Raw genomic sequence first — 24,796 nt, forward strand, 5'->3', positions numbered from 1 at the left:
TGCCGGCCGCGCCGGGGCCGACGAAAATGCTGCCGTGGTCACATGGCCGCGTCGCTGTGACGCGCGCACATGACGTCGTTTGTAGCCGACCCCCTGCTTTACGCCACCGTCCTGGCCGCCATGGGCTCAAATAGACTGTCCTTTGCCTCTTACCGTCACGATGGGCATATGCAGCTCCTGCTGCAGGCAAAGGGATAAGACGGGCGAGCGCGAACCACTTCTGCCCAAGAAGAAACATAGCGCTCTTCCTCCGCCTCGCTCAGATATCGAGCGGCTAGCAGACGCGCTTGGTGCCTTACAAGTGGGGAAATTGCCATCCCAAGCTCAGATTGATACTCTACTCTTCCGGCTTCTTCGCTCGAATGTCTTCGACGTCGACGGCAAGATTCATGGCAGTGGTCCTATCAGTCGTCATGGTCGACAGGTTGTCCAAGACGTGCACGACGTCCTTGAGGCATTGAGGCAATTTGGGCTTGACAAGAATGGTAAGAACTCGGACCCTCGCGCGTCTCATAAGGCTGACCATAGTAGGTGACGATGTCTTGCAAGATCTTATATACCAATACAGGAAGCTGCGGGAAACGGCTTCCATCCAGGTCAATCACGAGTATTTGGCTCACATCCAGGACAGTGCTCTGAAGACCGGAGGAAAGTGTACGTGACACTTTGTTGTATCTTGTGAGCAAATACTTATCCATCGCGCAGCCGCAGACATCCCCTCGACGCAGGAGTTATCAGAAGATGCCACAAGTCTCGCGGAATCCATCCGGACCATCCTGCGGCTTGTCCTCACGTCCTCAACCTTCCGTAGTCTGCTCAAAGACATACTTGAGCTTGCCCGGGACTACATCTCATATACGGCCGGCGAGGTCGCCGACGTCGCGCTGGAAGTACAAGTCGCCGCGGAAGACGTGGAACGAGCTGCGCAGACGACGGATATCTCTGTTGAGGATATAAAGGGAAAGGCAAAGGAGATCTACGATGACGTCCGGGATGTCGCTGCAGGTAATGGGTCGCGCTCGAATGGTGTACCTCCGTCGCGCGACCCGCGCACGGTGGCTTATGATCGTGTGCAGCTGGTGAGAGGACATGCAACGACGCAGTCAATACGCTCGGTCACTCATACCTCTTACTTACAGGTCTTCGCCTCCGCTCACAGGGATCCGCCTTACACTCAAGCCCTACGGACGCTGCTGGAGGTCATCCGCAAATACGTCTCCATAACTCGCAAAGCAGCAGACATCATATCGCACGCCTCGCCCGCGGATCTGCCCAAAGGCCGGCTATTCTACCTCACGGTCCCAGCCAGACGGCTTCTGCGCGATGCTCGCATACTCGCAGAACGTTTGGCCTCCGGGCACCCTCTAGCTAATCTTCTCCACCTCTTCGCCCAATTCTCCGACGACGTCCTCTTCTCCCCCGCCGAAGTAGGCTACGAGATCCGCACATTCTTCGCCGCCGTGGGCGAGTGGTGCGACTATGCCCTCGAGGACCCCACGTACGCGAACTCGAGCGCGGGCATGTACGCGTTTGGTAGTCTTTACGATACCAGCCGAAGGTTGCTCAGGTCGGATTCGGAGGATCAGCTCGCGATGGATTTTCGGTTAGTGGTGGACGAGCTGAGGATCTACATCCGCCTCGTTCAGGACGACCTGTCGAATAAGCGGCTGGCGAACGCCGTCCGTGCGCTGGACGCCGACATCAGGCAACTGGGCGCGGACACGATGGGAGCGAGAAGTCGGTGGCGCCGCGAGTTCACGCAGGATATCCTTGGGTACCTCCTCCCGCGCCTCCTGCGCTCCCTGCGCTCGCTCCCAATCATGCCGCGCGTGGAATATCAAGACTCGATGTTGGATATCGCGCTGGACGCCCTCTTGCTAACGTCGACGCCCCTCACGGTCACCTCCTCGTTGACACCGGACCACTTTTCAGTGCAAAATCTGACCGAACTGTACGTCGATCTGGATAGCCAGAAGACCGACTCGGTGGTCACGACGCGGACGCGGACGCGGGTGCACGTCGATGGTATCCGACTGTCGGCCCACGACGTCGGATACTACGCGAAGTACAAAGATTGGCTATCGTACGAAGACGAGGGGCTGCTCAGTGTGGATATAGGCACGCCGCCTACGAGCTCGAGTCAAGGCAGCGGTGGCTTGGAGATCGGCATCGACCTCAACATCCCGGAGAGCGGCGAGGAAACCACAGATCAGGCTTTCGACGTCGTCGACGTGCGCGTCCGGCTCGACGGGCTGGCCCTGACCATCGATCGCAGCAAGCACTGGCTGCTCAACAAGTTGCTGCTGCAGCCGCTGTCCGGGCCGACACTCTCGGTGGTTCTGTCGAGCATATTGGAAGGAAAGATTCGGGAGGGGCTGGAGGCGGTGGCAAGGGTGTTGGGTGAGGTGAGGAGGGATGTGGCGGATGCGAGGAGGGACGCGGACGGGGAAGCATCTGTGCAGGACTACCTCCCTTCGCTTCTGAGCCACTTGTCGACATTATTTGCGAGCGCGCCTCCAGATCCGGACGTGGTGCAGGAGTCGCACACCGATGCCACCGTTGCTGGTCTGATTCACACGACGGTGTTGAAGCCAGCTCATGGCGAGGACTCCGACGTCGACTCAGAAGACTTTGAGGAAGGAGAGGAGACCATCATCGCTATCGGCGGGGCGCCACAGCTGTTCCCAGGAAAGGCTGGGCCGCACGATGCAGAGGAAGACAGGGGAGGAGTAGGAGAAGTGGTGGAAGAGGTTGCGGAGGATACGCGTTCGGCTATGGAGAAGGCAGCGGCGAGTACGCGCGAAGTGGTGCGTGGTGCGAGAGAGGTAAGGGAAGAGCTGGAGCGTTCTGGGAGGCGCAAGGCTGTTCGGAAGAAGGTGGATAGTAGGAAGCGGGGATGGCATAGTAATGCGTTCGACCTGTAGGATCACGGCGGCGAGGCAAAGTCCTGTAACATATACATATTTCCATTTGGAGGCGAAGTTCAGATTATCCGTAGACATACACGATCTACCACCCTGGACTACCTCACACCCGGTCGAGCAAAGGCGCATATGTTGGGTCATCGCTCGGCACCTTCCATTGCCAATACGGCCCCGCGGGATCACCTGCAAAAGATCCGGTTAGCGACTTTGGTCTCTGACAAGCATTTGTGGCAACCCGCGCCGTTTGTGGCAATCCGCGTCATTTGTGGCCACCCATCCCGCCATGGTGGTGAAGATACAACTACACTCACCTACTTCATGCGTCGTCGTTGTCCAAATGCCCACCACACCCGTCGCGCTTCCCACGCCGCCCACCTGCACACCACGCGAACTGAATTGGCCGCCTGTGTAAAAGCGAATATGCGCGTAAGGATGATGGCGACGGACCTCCACTGAAGCTCCCCACCTATCGAGGACACCTGCTGGAACGTCTCAGCCTACCAGGAGCAGGGGATTAGAGTCGAGTACGATGTGAAGATGGGATAGAGGGACAGAGGATGTATACTGGACAAGCAGCGACTCACAAAATACCACCGCACTGTCCCGTCGATGCCCATCATCACGCAGCCCTCGAGGTGCAGGTGTCCGCCGTCGGCGGTCTCGGAGACGCCGTTGAAGTATATTGGCTGGTAGGGGAAGTCTGCTGGCGGGTCGTCGTACACGCCGATAAATTCAGGCAGCGGTGCTTCGATTGCCGCGCGGTCGACGACTTGGAGATCGACGGAGAGCAGGCGGACGGCCTCGCGAAAGGCGGGTCTGTCGAAGAAGGAGAGGTCGCGGGCGCCTTCGGCGTGCAGGGGGGCCTGCATCTACGCAATGAGTACGTGGTGAGCGAAGATGGAATTCATACTCACGTTGAATACTACGCGTGAGGCATTCTTGGTGAATATACATGGGCGAGCGATATAATGGTTTACTGACCTGCCAGGTCTCTGCAAGGATTTCTGTGAGTGAAACCCCTCAAAAAACTGAGATTTTGAGACGAACCTGTAGTCCATAAAGCACACATAGCGCCTCCATGTGCCCTCTACTCCTGCCCAATCCCTAGCGGGATATTGCCCCGGAGCAGAATAAGCTCGCGTGTGCTCAAGTCCAAACGGAGGTTTCTGGTCGTCTACGAGAAATGGCACGTCGCGTATGTTCCCAATTATCACGTTGGCCAGGTGGTCGAGGTGAAGCCAGTCAACCTCCCCGGTCAGCAGGAGGGGCGACCATGTGTTTGCGCGAGAGTACTTGCGCATATCATATGTATACGCCCTACTAGCATTTCTGCGGTAGCGCAAGGAGTTCTCGGGCGTACTCTCGTCGAATATATGTCCAGTAAAAACATGCAGGAGCCCATGTAGGCGTTGCCCCTCGATGGACAGTCGTGAGACATCGTCATTGAGTAGCCCGGGATATTTCAGCAGATGTTCGAGCCATTCAACGTTGCGTAAATCTGGCTGACCCTCGCGCAGAGGAGGTATTTCTCTGGCGGCGCGGACGAGCGCGGCCAGCATCCCCTCGTACGCAGCGGGGTCGTCAAGCCGGTCCGGCCGGGCAGCCAGCAGCTCGGCCGAGAGGCGCGCGCGAAGCTCGCCAAGCCAGTCGTAGCCATCTAGCGTAGAGTGCGTGCCTTCGGGGAGCCGCCAAGCGTCGCGGGGATCATCGAAATGAGAGGTGAGGAAGACGTCGCGCCAGAAGGACTGATTCGTCGACTCGAGCGCGATGGCGTGCGCGAGGCGGCTGGTGAGGGCGAAGGAGACGATGTCCCATGCTGGGCAGAATGTTAGGGCGTGGTGCGCGAGCTCGACAGGAATTGTGAGTAGGGAGTTCATGGTTGGCACTGCTAAGCAGCTTATCAGCTTCAGCTTGTTCATCACATCATCGGTCCGGGCGGGTTCTAATCATGGCCGGACCGGACGGCCCGCTGGTAATGGCCCTTCAACGCAGAGCTCGAAGGTATCTTCGTGTTCCTAAGTCCGAATACGACTGCTGTCCTGGCTTCACAACAAACCGCTGAAGTCTCCTAGATTCATACATTACACATAGATATTCAACCTTCCCCCCATAGGGCATCACTGCAGGTTTACCAGAAGCCCACCGTCCACCAGCAAAGGCGCGCCTGTGATATACTTCGCAAGGTCGCTTGACAGGAAGACCACTGGTCCTGCGATGTCGTCCGGAGCTACAGAAGTTCGTCAGTAAAGGACCTAAAAAATCCATCACGCAGTGCTCACCTCCCAATCGCCCCAAAGCAGTACGCTTCACCATGCCCTCGTACTTTGCCTTGTCCGAAAGGTCCTCCTTGTTGATGTCCGTCATGATGGTACCCGGCAGGACGGCGTTGCACCTGATGTTGTACTTCCCTAGCGCGACGGCGGAGCTATGCATCAAGGAGAGGATCGCCGCTTTCGTAGGTGTGTAGTGGCTAGAGCGCACTCAGTATCGAGACTTGTAGATCAAATGTGCAGTGCTCACACTTGATATTCACCACCGACAAACGCTGAAATTGAAGAGATGCCCACGATGGTGCCGCCCTGCGGCACCTGCTCTTTCATCTGCTTCGCAACAGCTGCAGGTGATTTTGTGAGCGACGAAGACCAGTACAGACCGGAATATGCACCTTGTGTGATGAAGAATGATCCATCCAGGTTCACCGCCCGCGTCCGAGCGTACGTCTCCACGGGCATAGTCAGGAACTCAGCGAACGGGCAAATGCCTGCATTCGAGACGAGCGCGTCAATCCGGCCAAACGCCTTCACGCCCTCTTCGACGACCTGCATTGCAAATCAGTATGATGCCATGGACGACCACTGCGCGGTTCGAAAAGGGACAGTATTAAATGAGACACGCGCCAGCTCACCTTCGCCGACGTCGCAGGGTCGGAAATATCTCCTGGAACCGTCACACATCGCTTGCCCTCTGACGATTCGATCTCCTTCTTGAGGCTCTGAACTTCTTCCTCTGTTGTCTTGTCGCCAAGGTAGTGCAAGATGAAGCCCTTCGCGCCATGCTGGGCGAAGGCTATGGCGCTAAGCATGTAAATCCGATAGTTTGGGGCATGGTGGGTAGTTATGAGAGGGGAGACCAGTACGGTGGCGCGATGGGGGGTGAAAGTGATGGGTCAGCGACAGAACATCTCTCCAACTACGTTGCACTCACCACCCTCGTCCTATCCCGCGCGACGCGCCCGTGATACACACAATCTTGTTCGCAGCGAGAGAGACAGACATAGCGATGGCGATAGGGGAAACACAAGTTGCGTCCTACCTGTCGTGGGATGGCGATGGCGCTTAAGCACCCTCCCGATGTCACTGTCGGTCCCGCAGAACATACGAACGCGCACCCCATGACCCATCGCTGCGGATCTACGGGGCGATAGAGCCGCGATGTGGGGGCACTTGCGACTGCGTACCGGGAACAATGGGCGGGAAGTCCGGTCCGGCCGTCCGCCTGACCTCGTCCAGAGGAGCGAGAAGGCAGGGAGGGGGCGGCGCCTGCGCGCCGGGTGATATGTCGGCACCCCGCGGGGCCCCGATGTGAGGCGGAGGGGGCGCATGGTTATAAGAGCACAGAGGGGCGGGGATCCCCACATTCAGCCTCTGCTTCCCCATACCCGGTCCACAGATACCACACGCTAGCCTCCTACAGACACAATGGGCTCCGCTAAGATGTACGTGGGAGCATAGGGGGAAGCTGGAGAAGATTGCTGACTTGGGCTCACAGCTACTACGACGACGACGCCGATCTCTCTGTCCTCGACGGCAAGAAGATCGTCTTCCTTGGTTTCGGCAACCAGGGCGCGGCGCAGGCGCAGAACTTGCGCGATAGCGGCATCCCCAACGACTCCATCCTCGTCGCGAACCGTGAAGATCACTACGCGGAGGACGCAAAGTCGAAGGGCTTCCACGTCGAGCATGACTTCGGCAAGGCAGCAGAGGTTGCGGACAGTGAGTGACAGATATTCGCAGTCCGCGAGCAGCAACTAACGCGCATTCCCAGTCCTCTTCGTCCTGATCCCCGATCAGGTTCAGCCGCGCGTCTTCAACGGCCAGTTCGCACCGAAGTTGAAGGCTGATGCGACGATCGTCGTCGCGAGCGGGTACAACGTCTTCTTCAAGCTCCTCGAGTTCAAGCCGACACAGAACGTCGTCATGGTCGCGCCCCGCATGATCGGCTCGTCAGTGCGCTCGCTGTACCAGAAGGGCCGCGGCTTCCCGTGCTTCGTGTCGGTTGAGCAGGATGGTACGGGCAAGGGATTGGCGATTGCCCTTGCGTTGTCGCGGGCGATCGGGGCGACGAAGGCTGGCGCGATCTCGTCGTCGGTGTACGAGGAGACTGCGATGGACCTCTTTGCTGGTGCGTAATCAGGGCGTTTGGCAGGAACTTCGAGCTGAATTCCTCCCAGAGCAGGGCTTGTGGCCGAACATCATCATGCTGTTCCGCGAGGCCTTCAACGTCCTCAAGGAGGCCGGCTGCTCCGACGAAGCCCTCTGCTACGAGATGTGGATGTCGAAGGAGCCCGCCGAGATCTTCGAGCGCGCGGCCGAGGACGGCTTCGTGCTGCAGCTCAAGCACCACTCCTCCGTCTCGCAGTACGGCCAGCTGAACGGCGCGGCGAAGCTCGACGGCAGCGCCGCGCGCGCGCACTTCAAGGACATCCTGTACAACCAGGTGCTGAACGGGAAGTTCTGCAAGGAGTTCGCGCAGATCGAGGACGCGTTGGAGAAGGACGACGAGTCGAACCCGCTGAACAAGCTGTACAAGGACGCGGAGGAGAGCGATATGGGCCAGGCGGAGAAGCGGGTGCGCGCGCGGTTGACGGAGTTGTTGTAGATGCCTGCTAGTACTTCAATTGTATTATAGATCATTTATCAAGCACATGAAAGCCCGTTTTGTGTGAGCAGCGACCGCCAATTTGCCCAGGTCACGAAACGAGGCTATGGCGAACTCTCCCGCTGGAGACGCATCGAAGTGGACCAGCAGTCCGTGTACCATATATGGCCGTCTCAACGTTCTTCGCTTCGCGTCGTGACGGGCGTGCTGTGCGGGCTGCATCGACCGCGACCGAGGTAAAAGGCGTGCAAGGGTGCGACGCGTCTTGGGTTGACCTAACGCAGGCTACGACCGACCGCTACGAGAAAAGGTTTTGCATATATTTTCCCAAGGTGGTAGAGGTCCCAAGACCAAGGAAGAAGGAGGTCCGTCGAGCAGAGCGAGCATATAATCAATTGCGGCCATTCGTTAAGGCATGAGGCAAGACGATGCGTTCTCAGTTGTTTGGCAGTGTTTCCGGCCCGACCAACGTGTCACGCGTGGGTCACGCATCCAAGTTCAAGTCCAACTCCCCACACCGATGACATTGACAGAAGCCATCGGTTAGCAACCGATATAGAGGCTGACCATTCCCCAAATGCAGCATAACCGTACACATCATGTTGTTGTCGATGATTGTTCCCCGTAATAGCCATCGACCCCGAGTCCTGTACGGATGTGTACGCGAATGCTGGCAAGAGCGGAACTTTGTGGGCCACCTCCAAAATACTATTGTGCTGTGAGCCATCCATGGAGCCCGGGCCAATGAGTGTAGTTCACGAGTCATGCTTGGAGATGAGGACCTGTCTACCGAGTCCTGTGGGTCGACGCCACTAGCACCGCGCCTCTGATGAGCATGAAGCAGTCTACAGAGCTGACTGGCCGTGACTCGAATGGCGGAGGAACTCCGCGATTCTCTTGCCGAGGAGGTGGCTTTGCTAACTTGCAGTTTCGAATATTCACCTTTGAATCTCAAAAGGCTCGAAGATGGATGACTATGGGGAACGTGAAATATATGGATTCCAAGCGTTTGTCTAAGAAGACCATGGAGGGCAAAGGAATCGCCAGGGCCCTGAGGTGAGGCCATAAAGGTGGGTGATGTGATAAGGGACACGACGCACGCGGAGGTTGATCAAATGCGATCACGTATTTTGATGATTTGAAGTAGACGCGCCCTTATCTTCGGCTCGACGGGCAACAGACTTGTCCACCTTGCCTCCTGCCCCCTTCACTTCGGACGGCTGGCAAGATGCCCGTCGCGCAGGTCACAGCGCCGTCAGGCTACATGGAGTATTCCTACGCATCGATATCCCAGGTCGTCCTGGACGGATGGGCGCTTACCGTGCAGGCTGTGGTCAAGCCTTCGTGCGTCCCTGGCTAAGCGAGGTGCATACGTACTGACCTGTCCTCCTTCTAGGGTTTGGACAGACCCGCGCATAATTCCCGCCTATGTGGCCTTGGCATCCGCTGTTCTCCTGGTACTCCACGCCATTGTTGCCTCTCGCCCCGCTCAACGTATGTGGGCCCGCCTTCGGAATGTTGAGTTCGAGGAGCCGGTCGAGGAGCCCCTCACTGTACAGCCTGCGAGCTTCTGGTCTGAGTTCAAGCTTCATGTTGCGAGCCACGGCGGCTGGACGATCTATGCCTTCAAGGTGGCGCGCCTCATCGGCACCCTCGTACTCCTCGGCCTCAGCATAGCGTCCTTCTTCATCGACGAGGCAAGGCGCGTAGGTACGACCGATCTCGAGGACGATGTGGACGTGCTCGGAAAGGGAAAGTGGGGAAAGAAGCACAAGCATAGGAAGCAACATGCGCACTTCACGAAGAGGGAATGGCTTGAGCTTGCCATGTCCATGACATACGTGCGTTCCAAAACTCTCGTCCTCGTCCTATTTGCTTACACCTATCTAAATAGCTCTACACCGTCCTCCTGGCTCTTATCACGGTTGCCGCGAAGCCACATGTCAGCAAGATCGCCACCCGGCCGCTCTGCGTCATACTCTTCGTCGCCTTCTGCGTCTACTTCTACCGCGACATCGTCCCCTTCTTCATGCCCGGCGAAAAGCCGAGCGATCGCGTCGAAGGCCCTATTCTCTGGGCCAAGATCGTCGTCTCGACCATCACCGCTGTGGTCATCCCCCTGTTCGTACCCCACCAGTATGAGCCGGTCGAGCCAGAGGTAAGCGCATCACCTTTCCTTGCTAGGATTCCGCTTATATACTTTGACAGAACCCCCTGCCACCCAGCGACGAGCAGACTGCCTCCTGGATCTCCTTCGCCACCTATGCTTTCTTGGACCCGATCATCAAGAAAGCCCTCAAGGTCAACCACCTTACCCCTGATGACTTTCCGCCGCTCTGTGACTACGACCGGTCGCAATTCCTGCGCAAGAAAGCTTTCAAGGTGTGCTTGTGTCCCTAAAATCTCGCTAGTCTGTGCTGATCACGCAATAGCTCGTCGATACCTTCTCGGGCGCGCCGAAGCGCCACCTGTTCTTCAACTTGATGAGCTTGTTCCGCTACGAATATGTCTTCATGGCGTCGATGATTATCTTGAACGTGCTCTTCGGTTTCGCCAGCCCGGTCGCCATCAACCGTCTCCTTGAGTAGGTGACTTTACATATAGCAAGCCGTGCCTACGCTGACCATCACCCAGTTACCTTGAGACTCGCGCGTACAAGCAGCCTACCTTCGAGCCTTGGTTCTGGATCACCTGGCTCTTCCTCGGCCCTTCGCTCATGGCGATCGCCATCCAGGGATACATCTTCGTCGCCACCCGCATGCTGGTGCGCACGGAGGCGATCATCACGCAGCTCGTCTTCGAGCACGCTCTGCGCATTCGCATGAAGGCGGAGACGCCCAATTCGACGCCGACGGTCAGCAAGGCGCCTACGCCCGACAACGGTTCCGTGGCGGATCAGCCTGCTGGGTCGGAGTCGAGTGGCGATGAGACCCTGCATTCGGCCAGCCCGACTGAGACGACGACTACGACGACCGCTGTTGGAGGCACGAAGGCGAAGAAGGGCAAGGGTGACAAGGAAGAGGAGGGCCACTCGTCCAGCGAGGCGCTTGTTGGCAAAATCAACAACCTCGTGACGACGGATCTCAACAACTTGGTTGATGGACGCGACTTCTTGTTCATCATCCTGTACATCCCGCTCCAGATCGCTCTTTGCATTGTCTTCCTCTACAAGATCTTGGGCTGGAGGTACGTGGGCTCTTATGCATTGTTGCCATGAGGCTCATCGTTATACAGCTCTCTCGTCGGTCTCGCCGTCATCATCGCGCTCTTCCCCGTCCCCGGCTACGTCGCCAAGAAGATCCAGGACGTCCAAGTCGCCCGCCTCAAGCGCACCGACGCGCGCGTCCAGACCGTCACCGAAACCATGAACGTCCTCCGCATGATCAAGCTCTTCGGCTGGGAGTGGAAGATGTCCGAGCGCGTCGGCGCGAAGCGCGAGGAGGAGCTCAAGTGGATCTGGAAGCGCCAGATGCTCGACATGGTGAACGGCAACCTGAACTTCGTCATCCCGATTTTCACGATGATGGCGACGTATATCACGCATACGGCGATCATGGGCGAGCCGCTGTCGGCGAGCAAGGTGTTCAGCTCGATTACGGTGTTTGATATGTTGCGGGATCAGCTGCATACGATCTTTGGGATGATTGGCCTTACGGTGTCTGCGAAGGTCTCGCTGGACCGTGTAAATGATTTCTTGAAGAACGTGCGTTCAGCCAACTATCTGATGATTATGCATGCTCACATCTCTTGCGCAGACCGAGCTCCTCGACGAATACTCCGGCAAAGACTCGCCCATGGAATTCTTCGCGCAAGACGAGGGTGTCTCGATGGAAGAAATCGGTTTCCGCAACGCCGCCTTCACTTGGTCCGAGGACGCCGCCGGCTCCCTGACTCCCTCCAAGCGCAACTTCATGCTCAAGATCGAGGACGAGCTCCTCTTCCGCCGCGGTGGAATCAACCTCATTATCGGCCCTACCGGCTCAGGCAAGACGAGCTTGTTAATGGCACTCCTCGGCGAGATGCACTTCGTGCCGTCCGCACCGGACTCGTGGTTCCACCTCCCCAGGAGCGGCGGCGTTGCGTATGCGGCGCAGGAGTCGTGGGTGCAGAACGAGACCATTCGGGATAATATCGTCTTTGGTTCGCCTTTCGACGAGGAGAGGTACAAGAAGGTCTTGTACCAGTGCGGTCTGGAGCGTGATCTTACGCTGTTCGAAGCCGGTGACCAGACGGAAGTTGGCGAAAAGGGTGAGTAGATAGTTTTTTTATAGTGAGACCGGAAGTCTGAATCTACGGATAGGTTTGACGCTGTCGGGTGGCCAGAAGGCGCGCGTGACTCTGGCTCGCGCTGTGTACTCCAATGCGCAGATCTTGCTTCTAGATGACGTTCTTGCCGCGCTCGAGTACGCATTTCCACTGCATCGTACAGCTAGCATTACTGACGTTTTTTCCAGCGTCCATACCGCCAAGTGGATCGTGGACAAGTGCTTCTGCGGAGACCTCATCAAGGGCCGCACCGTTCTGCTCGTGGTGCGTGCTCTGGTTTCCCGGCATATTGCGCGCGGCTTACAAGATCGCAGACCCACAACGTCGCTTCTACGCGCAACATCGCCAACTTTGTTGTCTCCCTGGGAGTTGACGGTCGCATTGCTGCGCAGGGCACCGTGCAGGAGGTTCTCGCCCACGAGCCCGAGCTCGCAGTTGAGGCGGAGAAGGAGGAGGCCGAGATCAAGAAGGTTGAAGACATTGAAGGCCAGCCAGAGGTTCCTCCTGCTGAGGAAGAGGCCAAGTCCGATGGCAAGCTCATTGTCGCGGAGGAGGTCGAAGAGGGTCATATCAGCTGGAAAGCGCTCAAGCTCTACCTGGCTGGTCTCGGCGGGAACCATCCCATGCTCTTCTTTATCGCCTGCATCGGTGGTATCCTCATCACGGAGAGCTTTGGCGCGTTTGAGACTTGGTACCTTGGCTACTGGGCGGGCAAGTACGAGGAGGCGGCTGACCCAAGAGACGTCAACGTGTTTTCGTGAGTTCTGTGTGTCAGGTTTCCCTTGCCTACTTCCTCACAAATCTCACAGCTATGCAACAATCTACGCATGCATGTTGTTGACTGGCGTTGCTATCTACTGCGTGGTGTTTATTATCTATACCTACGGGAGCATCCGGGCTTCGCGCACCATACACAAGCAGCTCGTTGACTCCGTCTTGGGCACGACGCTTCGCTGGCTGGACACTACTCCGACTTCTCGAGGTGAGTGACATGACCTTCGTGCCTTGTCTTCTTACTGACACTCGGTAGTCATCGCCCGCTGCACACAGGACATCCGTTCTGTGGACGGTCCGATTGCGCAAAACCTCTTCTGGCTCTTGGACATGACCATGTCAATGAGCGTCAAGTTTGTCGCGGTCGTCATCTTCAGCCCGCTCTTCCTTGTTCCTGGTGTGGCTATCGCGGCGCTCGGAGGTTACTGTGGTGAGATGTACATCAAGGCGCAGCTGTCGGTCAAACGAGAGATGTCGAACGCCAGAGCCCCCGTGCTCGCCCACTTCGGCGCAGCTATCGCTGGTTTGAGTGAGTGCCATATTCTGCCGTGTTTTCGGTGTGTGCTCATGAAGGTTAGCCTCTATTAGGGCGTACGGTGTCCAGTCTAGGGCCCTCTCCGAGTCCATGGAGCGCGTCAACCGCTACGTCCGGGCAGCGCGTGCATTCTACAACCTCAACCGCTGGATCTGCATTCGCATCGACGCTCTTGGTGGGCTGTTCGCCGCTTTGCTTGCGGGATACCTCGTCTACTTCCAGGATCAAAAGTCCTCGACCACCGGCTTCTCGCTCAACATGGCGGTCGGCTTCAGTGGCATGATCCTGTGGTGGGTGCGCATCCTGAACCAATTTGAGGTCGAGGGCAACAGGTGAGTTATATGAGTGAAAGTATACGATCAACTGCTGACCCGTCCGGCAGTCTCGAACGTATTCAAGGCTACGTGACCATCGAGCAGGAGAAGAAGCCATCTTCCGATGGCGTCCCCCCTGCGTATTGGCCTGCCAGCGGCGAACTCAAGGTGGAGAAACTGGCTGCGCGGTACTCAGCCGACGGACCGAAGGTCCTGCACGATATCTCTTTCCACATCAACTCCGGAGAACGCATCGGTGTCGTGGGACGGACTGGGTCTGGCAAGAGCTCCCTCACGCTCTCTTTGCTTCGCTGCATCTTTACGGAGGGCGAGGTCTACTATGATGGTTTGTTGACGTCCGGCCTCAACCTAGACGCGCTGCGGTCGAGCATCACCATCATACCTCAAGTGGTAAGCACTATCCTGTGTCAGCTCGTCCTCGTTCTCATGAAGTCCTTCAGCCTGAGCTTCTCAGTGGTACGCTTCGTCAGAACCTCGATCCGTTCGACCAGTACGACGACGCGACTCTGAACGATGCATTGCGTTCTGCCGGCCTCTTTGCCCTCCAAAGTGAGATGGACGAGGGTAGAATCACTCTGGATAGCGCTATATCCTCCGGAGGCAGCAACTTGTCTGTCGGGCAGCGCCAAATTTTAGCGCTCGCTCGTGCTATCGTTCGGGGTAGCAAGCTGCTCATCCTCGACGAAGGTGCGTTATCATACTTCCTATCCGCGACATTGACACTGACCTTTTGCTTTAGCTACCTCAGCCATCGACTACAAGACCGACAACATCATTCAAACGTCGTTGAGGGAACAGCTGAAGGGTGATGTGACCCTAATTACTATTGCACACCGGCTGCAGACTATCATGGATGCAGACAAAATTGTAGGTCCTTCGCAATGCTGCGTGTGACTTGTACTGACGGTAGTACAGATGGTGCTTGACGCGGGCAGAATCGTTGAGTTCGACAAGCCCAGCGAATTGCTCAAGAAGCAAGACGGGAGGTTGAAGTCCCTCGTCGACGAATCGGGAGACAAGGCTCGGCTTTACGCGATTGCGGAAGGGCGCGAGCGAGTCTGAGTACGCATCTGACACATATCTCACATTGTATCTACTGCTAGATCTATCGCAACATATAGAGCTCCTGAGCAACGCAAAAGTATTGTTCGACGTCAAACGTGCTGCCTTCAACGACGCCCAACGTCAGCGCTCCATGTTCAACGACCAACCGAGCATCAAAGCCATCAAGAAGTCGACGGGCCTGCCGGGCCCGTGCTGGCCCGCGAGGGTCTGATGCTCCACCCATCTCTCCATGCTCCAGCGCGCGCACCACGCGTCGCGCTTCCATCATGCCCTAGGCATGTATAAAAGCTGACCAGAGATTTGCCAGTCCCTCAGCTCCTCAGCTACTTTCCTCTCCCGCCTCTCTTACCACAGCCAAGTCCACTCGACTTGACAGTCACTCTCTTACCCCTTCACTCCTTACCCACACGCCGACCATGTTCTCGTTCAAGACGATCTCTTTCGCCGCCACCGTGGCTCTCGCGTCCTTCGCGTCTGCGGGCCCCGTCCCCTTGCCGGGCTTCGCTGCCGTTCCTAACGGCGCTGGCTCTGCTGTCTCCAGCACCGCCATTGCCGCTGCTTCTGGCGCGCCCTCATCTGCCGTTGCTGTTGCCTCTGGCGCGTCCTCCGTGGCCCGGGCTGCTGCGTCCAGCGCGCCTGCCACCAAGGTCGCCGCTGTGACCAGCTCCGTCCCGACCCCCTCTGCTCGTGCCCTCGTCGCGGCTAACGCCGACGCGGACGCCAACGTCGCTGTTGGTCGTGATCTGCTTGACTTGGAGGCGGACGCGGATGCCGACGTTGAGGTCGGCCGTCGCAACGACCAGTCCCTGCTCGGTCTTGTCGATCAGGCCATCGTCGACCTGACTGAGACCTGCCAGGCTCTGCGTACGTCGACATTTCCTTTCTATCGCTGGCACGGCTATAATCAGCTCTTCAGTCTACCTTCAGCCCGCGAACGCCACCGAGAAGGCTGTCTCTGACCTCCTTTGCGACGTCAAGCAGATCCTCGGCGACCTCCTCGACGATGTGAAGGGCCTCACCGGTCTCGACGCGTCTGGTCTCCTCGGCGATGTTACGGATGTCAACGCTGTCGGCAGCATTGTCGCTGACCTCCTCAAGGTTAGTACCCTGTATCCAGGTGGTTCATTCAGTCGTTGACCTCTCCTATTCAGCTCGTCTTCACTGCTCTCGGTGGCGTCCTCAACGTCCTCGGCAGCGCGCCCGCCGATGTCATCTCGCACCTGCTCCAGGACATCTGCGTCATCATCGCCGACTTGCTGAAGACCATCTTCGCACTCGTTGATGGTGTCCTCGGCCTCGTTGGTGGCCTGCTCGGTGTCGTTGTCGGCCTCCTCGGCGACATCCTCCCGATCGTCCTCCAGCTCAACGTCAGCGTCCTCATCCAGGTCCTGGCGCTCTAAGCAATGTCAGTGCTTGTGCTTCTATTCGATGGCTATCCAATGCTAACGCGATCTTGTAGATGGTCCACCTCATTAGATCCAACATCTTACACTCCTGACATTACTGTATCATACGCTATCATTGCTTTCGACTACCTATACCTCATCGTCCTGATGCATTTGTATGCTTCTACATAATGCCACGCTGCCTTCTAACGCTTTACACTTGCGAGACTTGAGATGATCCATGAGCAAGATGGCCGACCAGTGGCTCGTAGGTCCTTCAATTCTTTCAAGCGGTGTTACGGTAAGTATGTTGTCGCCGTCGACTGGGATGTTGAACATTCACGTGTACATTGGCGTCTACATTTCCAAGCGGCAAGGACACTCTTTGCTGCCTTCACTTAGGAATGCGTCTTCCCCGTACATAGACCGCGCTGACAAGGACGTCTACCCTTGACAGAACCATGACCCATATGCCCAACAGTCTGAGAAGAGCGTAGCACAATAATCAAGTCAAGTCAAAAGCCTCACTTCGTATAATACTGCCTCTAAAAGGACTGCAACATGGTGAACCCTTTCCTCCCTGTGTACGACAGCGCAGGCGCAATCATCTCTTTGAGACCTCTAGAACACAGTAACACGGCAAGGCACCAGACCAGGAAAGACGCTGAGAGCTAATGCCAGCAGCCGTCGCGTCCAATCGTCGAAACTGCAAAGTAGACAACACTTTTGAACTCAGCGATGTCCAAAACAAGGGCGGGACACGACAGAGCAGCGCCGCTGCTACACTCGACTTACAATTGCAAGTTGCCGCCAACTTGGGGGGCAATGATGACTGACGAACCCGGTCACTGGGAGTAACAAACAAACAGCGGGTAAATTTTAAGTTATAACACAAGCAGAACAGGTAGACTGGTGCACAAAGCGAGATAAATCGACAAGATCACTAGACGTTTAGCAAGGTGCGCGAAGATAGCTCGGAGCACATAGATGATGCGTATTCGGAGCACGTAGATGGTGCGTATTCAGAAGATTGTTCTCTCGTAGATCACCGGAGACAGATTCGTTGGCCAAAGCAAGAACATGGTCGGTCAAAGCATGACCGCTGTTAGTCTGAGCTAGACCACTGTTGGCCAGAGCCGGACCGCTGGTGGCGCTAGACGAAATGACCGCAAACTTGATAATGGCCTCAACGCCTATAGCCGTTCTCGGCCACGCCGCGAGGAGGGTAGTCGCGGCGAGGGTACCCAGGCTGAGCATAGCCACCGCCGTAGGAGTCGTAAGGGGCAGCGCGGGCAGCGGGCGGGCTTTCAGAACGACGTCTATGATGTTGTCAGAGGAGTGTGGGACCAAAGCCGATGGACTAGCGAACCTGTAGCCGCCGTTCCTTGGCGGAGGTGCAGCATAGTCATAGCGACCTGCAGCTGGTACAGGAGGGGTGACAGGGCGCCCACGACGAGGTTCATAGTCGCTGATGAGACGTATGAGCGAGACCAAGGAGCGAAGCAGTCATAGTGCATACCGAGGTGGAGGACGCTCGTAGTCGTCACGGTACCTAGGAGGAGTTCTCGCGCGAGGGGTAGCCATCGGTGTCGCAGCATAGCGAGGGTCGACCGGGCCCATCCTTCGGTCCCCACGATCAGCCACAGGCGGCGGAGGATAGCCCCGGTAAGGATCCACAGGAGGGGGAGGCGCGTAGCGATAGTCCACAGGAGGAGGCGGGTAACGTGGGTCACGGTAGTCGACCGGAGGAGGGCGGCGGGCGTAATCGTCATAGTCACGACGCGGAGGCATAGGAGGGTAGTCACGGTACTCCCTAGGAGGAGGGTAGGGCGGCGTCACCGGACGGCGATATTCACGAGGAGGGGGAGGGGGATAATCGCGGTCGCGCGGATCACGGTCCCGAACGCGATCGATAGGATCTACACGGCGACCAGGTGGGCTGAAGAACAATAAGATGACGGGTTCAATGAATGGAACACATGATACTCACGGGCCAGGGTAGGTAGGGCACTCTCTGGGAGCGTGGATGAGAAGTAGCTCCAGCGCAGCGATGTTGTACGCACCTTGCCCAGTGTCCCGGTACACCACACCTGAAGCATGAGCCGGGATCCATGGCGTGGCGGCTTTTGGATCCGCCCTTGGAAATCTCAACGCGTATTTTATTGCCCATGAAGTAACCTTCATGGTACTTGTTAACGCTCTCAATAGCGGCCTCGGGGTTGTCAAACTCGACAAAGCCATAGCCGATCCTATGTCGCATATGCATGAGCACCGTATCCTTCCCGGTGAGAAAGATCACATACTTCAGCTCGATGTTGACGATAGCGCCAAGCTTGCCAAAACAGTTTTTGAGGTCCTCCGTGCGAGTGCTCTCAGGAAGGCCCCCGATGTAAACCTTGTTGGGGTTGGGCTGCGCGACAGAAAGAAGGTAAACACAGAGTCGAGGACGAGAGGGGAGCGATCGATGGCGTTAGCGCTGGGAGGCAGGTAGTGCTGAACCATGTTGGCTAGCGCGCAACCCAGCTGGGGACAGAGAACAACATTAGGCGCTTATGTGGCCCTCCGTGGACCATTACAAGGGGAGGGCGTGCTGAAGTGAACGAGAAGCAGATTAAAAAGCACCTTTCCAAGTCTAGTGTTTTCTGCCTTGACGGAGTCACCAACATCGGAGCGAGCGTAGTCGTTGTTGCCATTGTCAGCGTCGCGATCGCGATCGCCACGAAGGTCATCGCCGAGAGGCTGAGCCGCCGACTGAGAGTCACTGGTGGGAGGGCCGTCCTGGTCGCCGTACGCCTCTGAGAGCGTGGCCTGCTGCTGCGCTGTCGTCGGAGATGCCGCCATGAGAGTTGAGAGCAAGGAGAACAGGGGGAATGTCAAATTTTTGTCACGCTTGCCTATTCCGGGTCCCGCCGGATCCTTACCGGTCCGGCTTGCGTTGTTCGACCTTTCCGTCTTCCATTGTCCTACCGGTATCCTTTGTCTCTAATTTACACACGAGGTCATCCTTACACAATGGGAATTGTACACAGTCCATGTTCTACTAGTGCGAGTTACCGTTGACCCGCAACACGCCATTTTGCGGCGGTCCCAAGTCTGTCTCTGCCATCGCCCTCCTCAACGCATCGCCCGTTTCGTCGATGGAGTGCAAGAAGCGAATCAGCTCTTTGCATAGCTGCCAGTCCTTCGCATCCACCGCACTCTTCAGCAATCGTATGGCGTCTTGGTGGTTTTCGTCCAACTGTTCAAGGTTATGCAAGACCAGGAGGTACGAGCCAGCAGTCTTCAGTCTTTTGGATGCAAGGCACATCTATGAAGGTTAGTGAGCGCGTCGAGGTGAGAGATGATATGAGCCCGTACCTCGAACAAAGTCTTCGGATTCCCAACAATGTCAAACAATCGCCGCCATCGTGTCATCTCCGTCTTGCGTGCGCATCCCACAACCACATCGAGGGCGGCGTCGAAGTGGTCGAGGAACTCCACCATCTTCGGCAGGATCGTGTCGTTTGGGTCTGTGTCTGCGTCGGGCTCGCAGGCGTCCGATTCGACGACCGTGTGGAGAAGTATCTCCAGTGCGTGGGCAAAGTACACCAATTCTTCGTAGTGACTTGCGAACGCGACAGCGTCTCGGACTTCGTGTGATTGAAGGTAGAATGCGAGCACGGGAGGGAGGAAGAGATGAGACTGAATCGTTTGTTAGTCAGGACTTTCGAAAGGCGGAAGCTCGGCGTACGCTAGTAGCATGCCGGAACATGACGAACGGCAAGTTGGACCGAGTCGCGGCTTCATGTTCAGCGCCGATGATGATGCCCTTGTCCATAAGCACAGCTACAAAACAACGTCAGTAAGCTCACATTTACGAGGCCGAGATGTACGCACAAAGAGGGTAGAAGTCCAACGGTATGTGCACGCTTTCCTTGACATCGCTCGACGCGGTAGGGTCTTGCGACTGTGGTCTCTCAATAGCAAGCGCGTTGAGCCACACTCGCATTCCAGTGCCGTCGTAGCCCCAGAGCGAGTTCTCTAGCGCTCCGATACCGCGCAAATGGGTCCAGCAGAACTCGATGCGGTCGGCGAAGATCTGCATGTCGTATTTGACCTCTTGATCGCCAGACTGTAGCACGGGTCAGCTCAGGCGAGGGAACAAATTGTGATACTGGCCTTCCTCGGTCTGAGCAAGACAAGCTGACCACCGACCACCATCAATACCGTTGCGACCGAGAGGTCGTCGACGGGATCCCCGAGCTCTGTAACCCAATCAGCCACGGTCCGCCAGAACTTGTGGTCTACGCACGTTTCTGCGCCGTCGGTATTAGCCAACTCAGCATACGTACTGCCCCAGGCGCCGCAATTATCCCATTGAACGTGATGCTCCCACACAAATGCAACTTAATCGTCTTATCCGTCGGCACAATCAGATAATGATACAGCGTATTGTCCGCCGTATACACCAGCAGCGAGTTGTCCACCAGCGACAGGATCACCACTGGCGCGGTCAGCACCTCGCGGTGCAGCACGTTCTGGTTGCTGAGGTCGAGATCGCGGGAGTAGAGGCGAATCTGATAGGCGCGCTGGACCTCGACGGAGGCGACGAGCACGTGGTGGAACCAGAGGAGGCCGCCGCGGACAGTGAAGGCTTGTTCTTGGAGCTCGTCGCTGAAGAGCTTCCATCGGCCGGATGTGGCGCTGTAGTGGATCAGGCCGCGTCGTCCGGCAATTGCGATGAGACGACCGTCGCTGCTGAGCGCGGAGTATTTGATGGGCCAATTTGTGGCCAAGTAACTTTGAGGGATCTATACGCCAGTCAACCCGGAAAAGTGGTCGAGGCGCGCCTTTACGGACCTTGACATGTTGCCAGACATCGGAATCGGGATTGATGACGCTCATGTCAGGCTGATCTGCTCCTCGGTAAATAAGTGCTCTGTCATCCATCTGCAGGAAGGCATATCGTGTGTTATCCTGCGCAACGTTTAGCTCGGTGGAAAGTCCCCTTTTTGTACGCAGGCCTACAGGTGAATGCTGCCCAGTAGTCGCACTCTTCGCAAAAGGTATCACGAAAAGCTGCCCATCAACCGCTACTTGGACGGTGAGCGGATAGATACGAGGGGGTGGGATCAAGCGTACGTTTGGACGATGGCAAGGCAAGCACGAACAGCTCGAAGTTGCCGGGTGCCCAAAACTGACATAAGTCAGCAGAGATGGGTATAGTCTTGTTCTCTAAGTACCCACCAGACTCGACACGCCATACATATACCGGTCTTGGAACCTGTTGACGTCAGTATCTCCGTCATTTTGGAAGTAACCTGAGCGCACTTGTCGGTATCCACAGAATCCTCCACACCGAACGCGGACGCCAAACATCGCCCGCCAACGCTAATGACACCCCACCCATTCTCCCAGCCCACCGCCAGGACGTATCCATCCCCACTCCACTCCATGGTCCGCACCGAGCCCGTCTTCCTGTTGTAAGGATTCGGGATCTCGACTGTGTGCGTAGAGGGTACGACGCCCTCTTCGGAGGGAAAGTTGGTGAATTGGACCGCGCCGCTATAAGGGGAAGAAGTTCGATGACCATTCGTATCAACTGGTAAGTGAGGGCAAACGCACCCAATGGTACCAATCGCAACTAGCGAGAACTTCCCGTTCACCGCGACCGACACTGCCCGTCGTGGCTCCTCGTACGGGACCCAGCCCGGTGGCGGGGTCTCTCCAGGCTCGATTCTTCGCCGCTTCTGCACCCACCGTGGTGGTTCGAAGTCGTGAACGCAAGTGCCCTGCCAACCCAGTCTTGGGCCGTCGGGGAAGGCGTCTGACATGAATTTGTGGGCCGCCTAGCAAGGGTGAGGTTGTTGCGATGCGAAGTACAGGAGAGGACGCACTCGTTCCTGGTCATCGCTCTGTGTGAACTCGGAGACGCTGCTCTCGGGCGCCGTCTCGTGTAGGCCAACGAAGTAGACTCGCCCGTCTGATGTGATCCACGTCTCGACGCCTGTGGTTCGCGAGTATATGATCTTTGAGACCGTCACTGCATAAGGGACGGAGTGTAAGCGAGGTATGAAGGTGGTTTGCAGAGGAATGCACACACCATCATGCTCTACGAACCACTCGAACTCCTCCTCATTGAAGACCCAGGTCTCGTAGCCGATCTGTATCCGTCGGTCTTCAGCGCCTTCGTCTGCGGAGTCAACCTCATCATCTTCTGGCCAAGGTATGCGTTGTATGGCGGGAGGATTCCTGGTGGAGAATAGAATGTAGTTCTTGCGAGGGGATAAGCTATGTGCTGTCAATTCCGCGCCACCAAACAACCTCAGTAGACAAGTGCACGTACCTCAGTACAGAGCCCTGTATCCTGATGACACCCTCGAAGTGTAGATGCACCCGCTGGAATGGCACGCCTTCCCCCGGGCCCGCAAGGAAGTTGCGCTGAGTAGATCGAGAGGCCTGCGAGACCTCGTAGATGGGTCTGTCCGGCTGATGCTCTACCGCGATGAGTACTAGATAGCTAGCTGATGTCTGCGGTTTTATGTGAGCGACTGTCCAAGCCCAGAAGCACACCACACACCTGTATAACCAGCCTCGACCCATCCGGGGCCCAATGCACATCCGTGTTCTCCCCATGGTCCACGATAGACGACGGTGTTCTCGAGAGGTACGCTAGCACAGCACTGGGCTAAGGCCATTCATTCAGCGCAAGCGCCTCTCGGGCATGGGCAGGCGTACGCACTCGTACACGCCACACGGTGACCCCATTTCGCGTTAGCGTACAGAACAGCGACTTCCGTGGACTCGGGGCAACGGTGATTACCGACTCTGGGGGGATGTTGGGGAGTGCGGGGGTCGTGGAAAGCTGGCGGGCTGCCGAGGTTGGGAAGTACATGGTAAGTGTCGCGCGCGAGAGGCGCGTCCGCCGTCCGCGACGCGGACTCGGTTCGAGCCGTTCACCGGCCCGCCGCGCCCCCTGGCCGTCAGAGTGGCGCGCAAGAGCTCAAGCTGAGCTTCAAATAGCGATGTAAAGGTGCTCTCAACGATGCAATAGCAGCAAAGATGGAATGTCACCTGCGGGTTCCCTTCCATAATTCACGATTCCAAGCCCATCCGCAGGATCTCAGGGGGCTTAGAATGCCTGGCTCGAAATGTCGACGTTCCAACGTGTGTTCATACGACAACGAAAGGGCCCAGGACAGCGACTACTACTAATACAATGCACCGACAGACGATAATCATTAAACGCGGTCCAAACAGGAGGCAACGGAGCACGCAAACTTGCTGGTATGGTATGGTACAGTCCGCTCGAGGGCGGGATGCTAGTTCGCACTCGAGCGGAGGGTTGCTAATAAGTATGGTCTTGCAGGAGATGGGACGGAGTGGGGGTTCGAGAAATCAGTCGCGCAACTCGTAGTTGCGCGACTCGTACAGGCTGGGCGAGTTGGACAGAGCCATTGAGACACCGCCCATGCCCATGGTTTGCGGACGAGCTTGCCGGAGCATCTCGAGGATGAGGGAGATGCCCTCGCGGGACTGCGAACTAGTCAGTGGTGTCCGAGGGTGTGAGATGGCGCTCAACTCACACGCTGGACATTGGCCTTGAATCTGTTCAGGCCGTGGCTCTCGATCCTCTTGGCCATGCCCCAGCCAAAGTTGGACCGTATCCTCGCCTCCGTGGTCTGCAGCGTCTTCCTGTGGAATACATGAGAAAATGGGACCAGGTTGCATCGCGCGCGAACGTACCCCTCCGGCGTCTGTCGGAAAAAGACAGACTCCTCGACTTGCATGACCTTGACGTGGTCAAGGTTCTTTGTGATGCAGCGGATGGTCTTGCCAAAGGGATCGACTTCGCTCTCCTCCACAACCCAGGACTCGGCGCGGGACATGATGCCTCGGGGCGCCCAGCGCGGGAGCGCGCCTCGCTTGAGGATGAGGCGCGTCGTAACCAGCGAGCCCGTGGGGGTCATGCTGCGGGAGATGACATCGCAGGAAATGACATGAGAAGCGTAGGGGTTCGGGTAACGAAGGAAATAGGCGAGGGAGACGATGGACCAGGAATCGCTGATTGAGGGGGAGGACGCGTTAGTGGCCAACCAGGAGGCGCGGAAAAGCGATACGCACTCGTACAAGAAGCTCTGCTTGAAAAACTTCATGTTGACGAGGACGAGCCTGTCGTCTTTCTCGAGTAGGTCGAGGGAGTTGGCAAGAGCAGTTGTTTCAGAGAATGTCGTTGAGCTGGAGCATCGGCTAGACTGCTGTCCTCACCGCTGACGATCGTCTCTCGGCACATCCAGACCCGCCCGATCGCCTGATCGCCCTCGTGGTGCCGTGTTCCCACAACCACGGGATATGTTTTATTTCCAACTTGGCCGCCCGGCGGCTTTTTCCTGTTTTCTTCCAGTCTTCTTCCCCCTTTTCCTGCAGTTCCTCTGTCCTGCAGTTCCTCTGCCGCTTCCTTTTTTTTTGGGAGAGCCTGAAACCCAGCCCTTTCCGGCTTTGCCCTGAGTCCCGCGGGGAATATATCTTGTAGATAAACATGCGAACTTCACGTACACGCGTCTGTATGCTCCGTGCTCACCTGGTCCTCTGCGCTGCGCCTAGCATACAATGAACGAGACGGGAGGGGGGGCATGACCATCGAGCGCGTATCTC

General features: G+C 57.0%; 10 protein-coding genes across 10 annotated transcripts; 4 read left to right on the forward strand and 6 right to left on the reverse strand.

Annotated features, from left to right (window-relative positions):
• Positions 1-160: 160 nt before the first annotated feature.
• On the forward strand, positions 161-2,924 carry SCHCODRAFT_02696539 (uncharacterized protein; the record flags this gene model as incomplete). The annotated part of the gene is made up of 4 exons (XM_050346899.1): positions 161-485; positions 532-654; positions 706-1,079; positions 1,140-2,924. 4 exons carry the CDS (start codon positions 161-163, stop codon positions 2,922-2,924), a joined length of 2,607 nt encoding a protein of 868 aa, XP_050202188.1.
• A 338-nt stretch (positions 2,925-3,262) lies between these two features.
• SCHCODRAFT_02610585 (uncharacterized protein) lies at positions 3,263-4,814 on the reverse strand (the record flags this gene model as incomplete). The annotated part of the gene is made up of 6 exons (XM_050344431.1): positions 3,972-4,814; positions 3,906-3,916; positions 3,839-3,846; positions 3,505-3,793; positions 3,372-3,419; positions 3,263-3,315 (listed from the first exon to the last, which is right to left on the reverse strand). Coding segments are annotated over exons 1-4 (1,138 nt in total), but the record flags the coding sequence as incomplete, so codon positions are not given.
• A 158-nt stretch (positions 4,815-4,972) lies between these two features.
• On the reverse strand, positions 4,973-6,287 carry SCHCODRAFT_02610587 (NAD(P)-binding protein). Its single transcript, XM_003037402.2, has 6 exons — positions 6,129-6,287; positions 5,830-5,998; positions 5,590-5,743; positions 5,445-5,538; positions 5,204-5,394; positions 4,973-5,151 (listed from the first exon to the last, which is right to left on the reverse strand). Exons 1-6 carry the CDS (start codon positions 6,197-6,199, stop codon positions 5,042-5,044), a joined length of 789 nt encoding a protein of 262 aa, XP_003037448.1. The 5' UTR covers positions 6,200-6,287; the 3' UTR covers positions 4,973-5,041.
• On the reverse strand, positions 6,038-7,050 carry SCHCODRAFT_02610595 (uncharacterized protein). Its single transcript, XM_050344432.1, has 2 exons — positions 6,296-7,050; positions 6,038-6,224 (listed from the first exon to the last, which is right to left on the reverse strand). The coding sequence occupies exon 1, from the start codon at positions 6,578-6,580 to the stop codon at positions 6,335-6,337; it is 246 nt and encodes an 81-aa protein (XP_050202190.1). The 5' UTR covers positions 6,581-7,050; the 3' UTR covers positions 6,038-6,224; positions 6,296-6,334.
• On the forward strand, positions 6,570-7,858 carry SCHCODRAFT_02610599 (IlvN-domain-containing protein). Its single transcript, XM_003038733.2, has 4 exons — positions 6,570-6,639; positions 6,693-6,916; positions 6,969-7,325; positions 7,375-7,858. Exons 1-4 carry the CDS (start codon positions 6,623-6,625, stop codon positions 7,800-7,802), a joined length of 1,026 nt encoding a protein of 341 aa, XP_003038779.1. The 5' UTR covers positions 6,570-6,622; the 3' UTR covers positions 7,803-7,858.
• Positions 7,859-8,972: 1,114 nt separating this feature from the next.
• SCHCODRAFT_02610601 (P-loop containing nucleoside triphosphate hydrolase protein) lies at positions 8,973-14,865 on the forward strand. The gene is made up of 18 exons (XM_003038732.2): positions 8,973-9,146; positions 9,199-9,643; positions 9,697-9,960; positions 10,011-10,184; positions 10,235-10,386; positions 10,437-10,988; positions 11,037-11,505; positions 11,558-12,050; positions 12,103-12,205; positions 12,257-12,332; positions 12,383-12,825; positions 12,878-13,050; positions 13,099-13,371; positions 13,421-13,709; positions 13,760-14,102; positions 14,153-14,399; positions 14,452-14,579; positions 14,628-14,865. Exons 1-18 carry the CDS (start codon positions 9,031-9,033, stop codon positions 14,772-14,774), a joined length of 4,887 nt encoding a protein of 1,628 aa, XP_003038778.1. The 5' UTR covers positions 8,973-9,030; the 3' UTR covers positions 14,775-14,865.
• Positions 14,866-15,193: 328 nt separating this feature from the next.
• On the forward strand, positions 15,194-16,177 carry SCHCODRAFT_02486123 (uncharacterized protein; the record flags this gene model as incomplete). Its single annotated transcript, XM_003038731.1, has 3 exons — positions 15,194-15,641; positions 15,694-15,875; positions 15,929-16,177. 3 exons carry the CDS (start codon positions 15,194-15,196, stop codon positions 16,175-16,177), a joined length of 879 nt encoding a protein of 292 aa, XP_003038777.1.
• A 936-nt stretch (positions 16,178-17,113) lies between these two features.
• SCHCODRAFT_02662871 (uncharacterized protein) lies at positions 17,114-19,003 on the reverse strand (the record flags this gene model as incomplete). The annotated part of the gene is made up of 6 exons (XM_003037401.2): positions 17,114-17,630; positions 17,682-18,101; positions 18,153-18,176; positions 18,226-18,411; positions 18,466-18,572; positions 18,785-19,003. 6 exons carry the CDS (start codon positions 19,001-19,003, stop codon positions 17,114-17,116), a joined length of 1,473 nt encoding a protein of 490 aa, XP_003037447.1.
• Positions 19,004-19,096: 93 nt separating this feature from the next.
• Positions 19,097-23,130, reverse strand: SCHCODRAFT_02610610 (RIC1-domain-containing protein). The gene is made up of 17 exons (XM_050344433.1): positions 22,884-23,130; positions 22,722-22,829; positions 22,488-22,672; positions 22,245-22,432; positions 22,039-22,184; positions 21,767-21,990; positions 21,473-21,706; positions 21,389-21,425; positions 21,284-21,338; positions 21,170-21,234; positions 21,002-21,118; positions 20,454-20,952; positions 20,321-20,406; positions 20,039-20,273; positions 19,893-19,987; positions 19,520-19,843; positions 19,097-19,469 (listed from the first exon to the last, which is right to left on the reverse strand). Exons 1-17 carry the CDS (start codon positions 23,034-23,036, stop codon positions 19,203-19,205), a joined length of 3,018 nt encoding a protein of 1,005 aa, XP_050202191.1. The 5' UTR covers positions 23,037-23,130; the 3' UTR covers positions 19,097-19,202.
• A 136-nt stretch (positions 23,131-23,266) lies between these two features.
• On the reverse strand, positions 23,267-24,740 carry SCHCODRAFT_02684195 (MSF1-domain-containing protein). Its single transcript, XM_003037399.2, has 5 exons — positions 24,723-24,740; positions 24,266-24,667; positions 23,888-24,205; positions 23,728-23,836; positions 23,267-23,677 (listed from the first exon to the last, which is right to left on the reverse strand). Exons 2-5 carry the CDS (start codon positions 24,295-24,297, stop codon positions 23,540-23,542), a joined length of 597 nt encoding a protein of 198 aa, XP_003037445.1. The 5' UTR covers positions 24,298-24,667; positions 24,723-24,740; the 3' UTR covers positions 23,267-23,539.
• Positions 24,741-24,796: the final 56 nt, after the last annotated feature.

Source organism: Schizophyllum commune (assembly GCF_000143185.2).
Source record: "Schizophyllum commune H4-8 unplaced genomic scaffold SCHCOscaffold_2, whole genome shotgun sequence".
Taxonomy (NCBI): domain Eukaryota; kingdom Fungi; phylum Basidiomycota; class Agaricomycetes; order Agaricales; family Schizophyllaceae; genus Schizophyllum; species Schizophyllum commune.